This window comes from Ammospiza caudacuta, chromosome 2 (genome assembly GCF_027887145.1).
Source record: "Ammospiza caudacuta isolate bAmmCau1 chromosome 2, bAmmCau1.pri, whole genome shotgun sequence".
Lineage (NCBI taxonomy): Eukaryota > Metazoa > Chordata > Aves > Passeriformes > Passerellidae > Ammospiza > Ammospiza caudacuta.
This window is the reverse complement of record NC_080594.1, coordinates 97,810,329-97,819,627: the sequence shown is the minus strand read 5'-3', so window position 1 is coordinate 97,819,627 and position 9,299 is coordinate 97,810,329. Positions and strand designations below refer to the sequence as shown.

The 9,299-nt window shown below is 42.5% G+C and overlaps 1 protein-coding gene across 1 annotated transcript in view; it reads left to right on the top strand.

The window, feature by feature from the left end:
- The first annotated feature begins 3,536 nt into the window (after positions 1-3,536).
- The window catches only part of PRKX (protein kinase cAMP-dependent X-linked catalytic subunit), a 57,795-nt gene continuing 52,032 nt past the window's right edge, over positions 3,537-9,299 (top strand). Inside the window, exon 1 of the mRNA XM_058824766.1 lies at positions 3,537-3,781. Within this exon, the coding sequence (XP_058680749.1) occupies positions 3,598-3,781 (184 nt within the window). The 5' untranslated portion in view covers positions 3,537-3,597. The remainder of the gene's footprint in view (positions 3,782-9,299) is intronic.

Genomic DNA, 9,299 nt, shown 5'->3' with positions numbered 1-9,299 from the left:
CCATGGAGACATTTAAATGACTGATTCCTTTCCCAGAGAGTTAGGTGCTTAAATCATATTCCACTTGCACGGAATGTGTACCACAATGTTCCCCCAAAATGAAAGAAAAAAGATCTGCTATATCAACTCATGGATAGGTAGTAAGTTTTGTTATCCTTTCCATTGGTTTATGTTGTTAACGAAAGGTTTCCTGGGGGAAAATTAAAAGAAAACCTACAAACCATAAGGAAGGAATGAGAGGAAAGTTAGTAATTTAGGACCCAAATAAACATTTAACTAACAGTGAGGTTTTATGTGCTGAAGTTTGGCAAATGCACATATATGAAAGGCCACAGGGAACAACCAAATGTACACCTGGAACCCTTCTGGTCCCTGAAAATTCTGAGTTTACAAAGGAATACAAGTACACAGAAATTTTTGCAACTGAAATAGAAGAATAAGCCCTCACTAAAATAATGAATTGAGAAAACTATTAATACTACTATTCTCTGGTTTGGGGGGGTCTTTTTCTAAATAAAATCTCTTTTAAAAAGATCTTAATTGTCTTTGGAAAAATTCATTTCTAACATCTGGTAATTTTAAGAGACAATGAAAATAGAACTAACCCTTGGTGTAAGCACCTGTAAGGTAAAGGACTAGAAACATAAAGGAGGCAAATTATTTTAAGATGAAGAAATCTGGCATTAGGCACCTAATGCATGTGTGGGGAAAGTAAAAAACTGAAAACTATGAATTATTGAGAGCAAGGGAAAAGCCAAGATTATTCAAAAAGTACCTGAGACCAAAAGGTGACATTTTAAGTTAAAGGCAAAGAAGAAAGAAAAGAGGAATATAGGGCTGCAGGCTTCTCTATGAATTATGCCCAAATTGAGCAAGAAACTCTGTTTCATATCCACTATTGCAATCTAGTGGTCAGCTCTACTTCCACTTGCAATTTATAAAGTTAGGAGCTTTGATTCTCAACCTCATTGTATGTAGAAAGAATGACATTTTCTTTCCCTGAAGTATTGTGGATAACAATCAGTATCTGCAAGATAAACTCTCAGATGGTTATAGAGAGGTGGCAAAGCACACTAATAATATGTTGACATTCTAAATATAAACATTACAATTATGTTGTTACAACTACAACTAGGAAATGCCTTGCACACAGAGGAAGGAAGCAAACTTAAATCTTAAGAACAGAGACTGCATCAAATGGAACTAATCCTGTGCTTAGCACCCTTGCTGAATCACAGCTGGGTGATTTGAATGGGTGCTGTCATACAGGCCCCCAACTGCTGAAGCATGGCAGTAGGAGGCTCTTTACAAGAAAGTTTTATGGTCCTGCATGCAAGTAATTTAAACTTTAGGTCAAATTTGTAGCATAAATGGAAATATCAGTTGAAGATAATCAATACCTGAAGTAAAATACTTTATGCCCTTTTTAACATCTGAGAAGTGAATGATTTCTTAGTTTTAATTGAAAAGAAAAGGTTTCAGGAAGATCAAATATCAATATTCTTGGCTAGATTGAAGGTAAAGAACTCTCTCTTGAAAATAATTAGCACAATACAGCTTATATCTTTTTTCTCAATTTGCAATTATTTGGCTAGTAAAACAAACTTAGATTTTTAGACATACTAAGATTTTTAAAATGTTTTGATGTGTATTTTTCAAATTGCTATCTTAAAAAAAAATCAGTCATTGTTAAAAGAGCTTTGTTGGCTTGCTTGCCTTTAGACCAAAGAGAAATTAAATTTACAGGTTGCCAGAACACTTACAATTTCCAGTTTAAGGAATCTTCAAAATACATTATTCAAGGCCTAAACCATGGTAAATCTGGTATAGAATGTACAGAACATAGTCGCAGACTGGGTAAGATGGGAAAGGACCACAGTGGGTCACCTGGTTCAACCTCCCTGCTCAAGCAGGGTCATCCCAGAGCACATGGCACAGCATTGCATCCAGATGGTTTCTGCATATCTCTTGTGAGGGAGATTCCACAACCTCTCTGGGTGACCTGCTCTAGTGCTCAGTCAACCTTGCAGTAAAGAAGCAGAAAGGGAAGTAAAACAGTAAAGTAGTAAAGTAATATAGAAGGGCAAAACTTGCATTCCAAAGAGTTAACAGATGAAATCTGAAATTTTGGAGGAAAAGTGATGTAATCCTCGTTGACTGGTGACTTTTCAAAGGCTGACAGGAAGCAGAGATGACCTAATGATTTTTTGAGTTAGTCATAGCAGCCCTTCATGTCAACAAGCTACAAGATAAAAATGCATTTTATATCCTCTGATATTATGACTATAAACTGGACTCTAAGGATACCTTAAAATTCAGGATAAATGTACATATATTTGTAATTATTATTAATAATTTATATATTTGTACTCATTTAATATACACACAATTATTTCTCAATATTATTGAACCTACTCCACACAGAAACTAATAAGCCTTATATTCTCATGATGTCGCATTTAATAAAAAGGAGATGCCAAATGCCACCCCCGTGACTTCATTTACACTCAGCTTTGCAGACACCCTGCTCACAGGAGCAGAGGGTAGTAGCTGTAAATTGAGCAAAACTGGGCCAGAAAAAGGCATGGAAAATATTAGGATTTCCTTCCCAGTTTTGATGTGTACGCTTTACAGTAACTTGGTTCACACACCAATTTGCCTTGTCTTTCAGCATAATCGTCAGCAGCTTCTTGGCTGCTCTGAAGGAGCTATATTCGGTACTCTGCTGCTGCTGCATGGGGCGGGTGTGTGCTCGCCTCGGCCGAGCGCAGCCCAGCACTACCCCCAGCCAGCCCCAGCAACACGAACACACGGCAGGCTGGAGCAGGACGCGCTGTGACCGGTGCAGAATCCACACCTGCTCGGAAACGGGGAGTAAAATAAGGCGTGACAAACCCTTTGGGACGTGCGGGGGGAGCTACTCGAGCGCGCTCCCACGCGTGGGGAAGGACCAGCTCCTCCCAGGGCTGTTACTGTGCAGCCGAGGGGACCTCACCGCTCATTTTTAACTTTCTGCGGGGAGCGCACGGGACCGTCCCAGGTGTCCCTGCAACGCTGAGGGAGCGCGGGGCAGGCGCGGCAGCCGCCGGCACTTCCCTGCACCCCGCTCCCTGCCGCCGAGCCGCGCAGCCCCTCGGGTGGGACGCAGGGTGGGGAAGGAGAAGCAGAGAGCACCGGGGCTGTCACACGGTTCCGGGCCGTGCCCGCGGCGAGGGGCGAGGGCCGCGCTCCCGCTGTGTGGCGGGGCCGCGCTTCCCCCGGCCCCTCCCCGCCCCGCCAGCCCTCAGCGGGACGGTGCCGCAGCGGCAGCGGCAAACCCCGCCCTCCGCCCCGCGTGTGGCGCGGCTGGGCGCACCCTCGCCATTGTCTGTGCGGCGGTCCTTGCCTGCTGCGGGCACCGGCGGGCGGCGCGGCGCTTGTGGCCGCGATGCTGAAGGGCTGCGCGCCCCCTCAGACGCGGCAGCGGGCTCCAGCCCTGGGGAGCAGCCACCCCGCCTGCTGAAGACTGAAACTTTGCGTCCCCGCCGCTCCCTCTCCTCCCTCTTCCTCTCGCCCTTCTCCATGCGCTGAGCGGCCGCGGGACGCCCGCTCGGCCCTATGGACGCCTTCAGCGCTGCCAAGGCCAAGATGGGGGCGAAGAGCGGCGGCGAGGCGGCGGCGGCAGGAGTGGCCGCGCCTCAGCCCGCCGTGCCGGCCCCCAGCCCCGCCGGTCCCGGCTCGCCCGGCGCGCTCGAGCCCGCTGCCTTCAAGCTGGAGGACCTGGAGACCCTGGCCACCGTGGGTGAGTGCGGGAAGGAGGGGAACAAAGGAATTTTCGAGGTGCCTGTCTGCGACCGTGCCCAGCGAGAGGAGGTGCCCGAACGGCTGGCTGCCCCCTTCCCCAGCGCCCTCTTTTTTTTGTGTTTTTTTGTGGGTTTTTTTGTGTTTTTTTTTTTTTTTTTTTTTTTTTTTTTTTTTTTTTTTTAATTTCTCTCCGCCTCCCCCTCCCTCTCCGCTGGCTTTTCTCCCGCCGCGCCGCCGCTGGCCAGTGTGAGGGCAGCTGGGCTGCCTGCGGTGGCTGTAGGTGCCTGTGGGCGGCTGGCGGGGACGCGCCGCAGCCTCCGCGCGGTTCGGGAGCCGGGCTGCGGGAGGCTGTGGGCATTGTACGCCCCGGTGCTGCTGTGTCACCGGCTCCGGCTCCGGGATGCTGTGGGCATTGTACGCCCCGGTGCTGCCGTGTCACCGGCTTCGGCTGCGGGATGCTGTGGGCATTGCACGGCCCCGGCTGCGGGATCTGCAGCGGAGCGAGCCTGCACCCGGGCCTGGGTTTGGCTTGTCTCTGGGATGAGTACTGCCACTGCTGAAGCTGAAAGACCTTTTAGTATAAAACCTGGTTTATCTGGTTTAACTTCATTTACCTGCATCATGATAAAAAATTCATCATTTAAATTAGCTGTCGGGCCAGGGAAGAGATCAAACAGGTTAACCGAATGCAGGTGAGTGTATGTCAAACCCCCGACACGCTGTTGCCCTGAATATTGATGCACAGATATTTTGCGTGTGTAGAATTTTGGTAGAAGGTAAGGTCTCATCTCACAAGTACCACGCTTACTAAAGCTGCCTGTAATCGGTGGCATTGCAGAGTAAGTGTGCCTAATAGACGTGTCAGACATCCGTGATGTTCATGGTGTTCATGTGTGCTGTATCTCTGTATTGTATTTGAACATACATACTGATAGTTGCATATGTTTTTGCACCTGGTTTGAAAGCTTCAAGTTGTGTGTTCAACTATATGGAAGTTTTGTTCACTTTTTCATTATAGGACTGTGAAATTATTTTGGATAGATTTATTTTAGTAAGTAATGTAATGTAAATCTTAATTTCCCCTAAGCTCTCTTCAGCCAAAAAGGTGTGATGTAAGCCCTTTTTTAGTGAAGGTAATGGCTTTAAACATGGAATTGGAAAGGCCCAGGAGTGTTGTTGTTAATGAAGAATGCATTATCTTCTCTTGAAATACGTTGTGTTTTGAGATAGTGTTCCAATTTGAAATGTGGGCAGACATTTTACCGATAAATTATTTGAGATTATTAAGAGACTTCTTGAAAGGTTTGTAATTTTTTTTTCCCTCCAGAAGTGGTTGCTTTTCTTCATTACATCATGACCATGTGGATACGGTAGTCATCAGTGAGGATTAAGACTTCGAGTGAAACACAGATTGCAGAAAAAGAGTAATTTTTAAAGAAGGCAGGGTAGTCATGGAAATATTTCTGCAGCCAATGAAGAAATCCTGGTGTCAACCTTAAACAGTATACCTTTATTAGAGTGTCCTTTAAGATGCTCTTTAGAGGCTGAGGAAAGGGAAAATTGTGATGCCATAGGATTTAAAGAGAGACTTAAAAAAAGTGAGACACTGCCTGTTACGAAGAAACAGAGAAAGAAATAAAAGGGAAAAGGAGCAGATAGCTACCTGTCAAGACACTGACAGAATCTGTAGTGTCCCTTCATTCTCTGTCTTCCCCAGCTTGATTTTTTTTTTCTTTGTTTCTCAAATAACTCTGTCTCCAAAGATAACAAAGATAACTTGCATCTCTTTTGAACTGTGTCATTGGTCATTTAATAGGGAAAATAAAGATAAAAAAAGAGAAAACTGGAAAGGTATAAAACTGTGCACAGATAAATACATAAGGCCTTACATTGCCAAAGAAACAGAGCTGGCTTATTTTAAGTTGGTTGAAAAATGAATTTGTGACATGCCTGTGTATCTCGCTCCTGACTAGGAAGCAATGTTGCAGCCTTAAAGTGATACTGAAACTGAGCACGTGAGTACCTGCTCTGAGTGGCCGAGTTTATAAAAGATGCAGTGCCCCTCTAATGCCTCTGTAGTGCACTAGTCAGGGCTCTGAGTCAGATCTGAGTCTGCCTGAGGCTGGGCAGCTCTGTGTGCACCTGCTAGCATGAAGCATTGGAGACCTGATTTAAACGGGCTGCAAGTTAAATCAGTGCAAAATACTGCAGGGTAGTAGAGTGGATTTGTTTTTTAGCTTGAGAAACTTTTTTGCTTGGCTTTGACCTTTTTAAATTAAGTTAGTTAAGCACACTGTAGGTTTATATCACATGTACTGAAAGAGTATATCTGCAGTTCTTTTTAGCAGCGGTTTAAGTCAGTATTACCTTATCCTCCATTTTGATCTCCCTGCACAAATAGATGGCATTCATGTCATCAGTTTCACTACAGCAATTTAGAGTAGTCTGCAGTTTGACTGCTCTGATAAGGATAACCATTTTCTTTCTGCTGATGTTCTTGAAAGCTGTATGCTCTGAGATAATTGGAGATGTTTGGGGATGGGAGGGGAAATACCAGAACTTCCTGTTATGTAATTTTTGGGTATCTCCTTTTTACTAGAATCATTGCTTATAGATATTCCCAGGCTTAGAAATAGTTATGGCCATGGAAACTATCAACTTGAGAAAGTTGAAAGTCAAAACAGGGAGGTAAGTTCCATGCTGTGGGAGCTGTTTATGATTAATATTTAAGGTAACAGAATTCTGTTGGTGTCTGTGAGATTGTAGTCATCTATGACTTTAAGCAACTTCTCTCTGAGGATGGAATAAAATCAATGTAAAAAAAAAAAGTTGACTGCAATACCTGCTTTGAATATAGCAGCTACTGTTTTAAGTATCCTTCATAGTCTCAGAGGATTAAAATCTCTCTGTTAACCTCACCACCATAATGCAGGCTGGATTTTCTGTGGCATGTGTTTTCTGTGATTTCTGTTGGGATGTTGTGCCTGGTTTAGCAAAGAACTTCATGTAAAGGTGGGAAGAGCAAAAGGGAAGTACAGTTTAGTGTGATGAGTCAGAGGACATTTATCTCCCCCAAACATCCCAGGACTCAGCCTTTGTTTGGGTGTTTGTGGGCTCTTTGTTAAAAGGCAATTGCAGCAGAGTCTGGAATACAAGTTTGCTTTGGAGGGAAGTGCTTTAATACTTAGTTGATAAAGTGAAGTTGGGGCTTTAGGGAGGGCACAGGATTGGGACACATACTGGTTTCTGGCACTAAGAGAAGTTAAACAGGAAAAATATTTCTTTGAAGGTACTTCCTGAGGGGTTGAACATGTGGCTTTGAACCTTTGAAGTATATGGGTTTTTTAACTAGTCTCCTTGTATGAAAGTTGAACACTCCTGCTCTGGAGCCATTGAAGGTGCTTGGTTATCCTCATCTTGTTTTGAATTAATTTTCCTTTCAAAGGAGGTTGAAATACAAATGTTTGCTCAGCACACTCAGAAACTGCTGTTCAGGCCAGGCTGAATACTCTGTGAATCTCAGTGAATCTATGCACTCACCTGTGCCAAGATTGAGGTAGTTCTGTGCTGGACAGAAACAAAAACAATTATATGCCATGACCACCATGTTCATTCAAAGTTCATGACCTGTGCTCACCTGAACCTATTTCAAACTTCTTGTAAGTCAGTGAAAAGGGGAGACTGAGCACTAATGGCAGAGTTTCTGAATCATCCTTTGTTGTGATGGGCATTTAACATGGGCAGCCTTCCTGTTCCAGAAGCCAGAGTGCCTGCAGTTGGACACCTGACACGTATCTTGAAATAGAGACACTAAATTTTTAATTGTGCCATAATGAAAAAGTAATTCGGGTAAACTAGAGTAAGTAATAGAGGGAAACCAGAAGGTACTTCTTCATTTTTGGGTACATAAAGATGGGAAAAGTGTTACATTCCCAATTGAAATGCATAGTGATGGAAAAGGGAGAAGGAAGAGAACACCAGGAGGAGAAAGATGACAAATTTTTTCTTATCCTCTCTCCTTTGAGATCTGTTTCTTGTCCATTTTTCAAAGTGCAGTGAATTCCATAGCAGACTATGTAAATGTAAGTTTGGAGTTGTGAATCTGTTCAATTGATTGAAATATTTTAATTAGAGTATTTTTATGCAAAAAGATTCTTTAAACTACTTTTCCCATTAAGTGCTTTACACTGAACAAATGCAGAATAAAAATTGGGCATAGCAGTATTTTCATTTTTATGCACGTGGGAAAATTTTAAAAAGTTCATGGGAAAAATGAGGTGCTACATATTTTCAAATACTTAATTTCTCTATGTTCGCACAGAAAATATACTAGCCAAATATATTTCAAGTGGCATTGTATCAGCATGACAGTAGGTACACAACTGTAGTCTAATGCCAGGGAATTGTCTAAGTAAGAAAGTGTGCCCCAGAGTAGCTAAGTTCTTTACTTGAAAAGAACACTGGTGGCTTTTTCCTTTTCTTGGAGGCTTAATTTAGTTCACTTTCTTACCAAGTGTTATTTTTGGTTTCACTACCAAGGTTGTCACCTATTTTAAATTTTCTAAGGGATGTATGAGCATTTTTTCCGTGTTTTGTCACATTTTCTTGATACTGAGATGATAAATAATAATCCATTATTTTACTTGGCAATGTTCTTGAATACCACAAGTTTTGAAAGAAAACATGGTCTGAATGTTGTGACTGTGATGGTGACCTGAATTCACCATTACGTTTGTACATCTTTGAGGCTTTAGTCATAAAGCTAAATGACTTGAATTTTGTTTTCAGTCTCTGTATTTCTTACTTCATTTTTCCCTCCTACAAAATGACACTTGTCCCAAAATAAATCATTATTATTATAGCTGCTGTCTAGAGAGAAATGACCAGGTGTGAGACTCAGCTTTCTTCCTTTGCTTTTCCTGTTATCCACTGCTGAGGTGAATTTCAATACCATAATGTTTATTGTAGTTTAGGCAGCAACAGGTTCTTTCCCATAAGTTTCTTGTTCTCTTTAGGATGGAAAAAAAAATGGATTGAAACAAGTATTCTCTTTTATCTTTCAGAGAGGTCAGAAAAGTGAGAGTGTGTGGAAGAAGTCTGAACATGTGAAAATTCAAAGTTCACATTTCTGCTTTTCTATCTGCAGTGTTTAAAATCAGTCTTGAGGTAAATTGTTAGTGTTTGCCTGTCACCTGTTTCTTTTGTCTGAATCTAGTTTAGATATTTAATTGATTGCAGAAAGCATTCTTTATCTGATGTTGTGAATTTGACAGTGTGTCATAGAATAGGCTTCAACACTCAAATATGCTTCTTAAAGATGAGTGATTTGTAAAGTCCTATAAATAGCCCGGAGATGCCCAGAAGTGCTTTTTGCAATGCAAATAATCAGATAATCTGGGACACAACTGGTATTAATATTTCAGAAATAAGAAGCATGCAAAACTCACCCACAAAATCAAAAGCACCCAACACCATACCTTTCCCCTGCCAAGTTTACGCTTAAAAAAACCCTGATT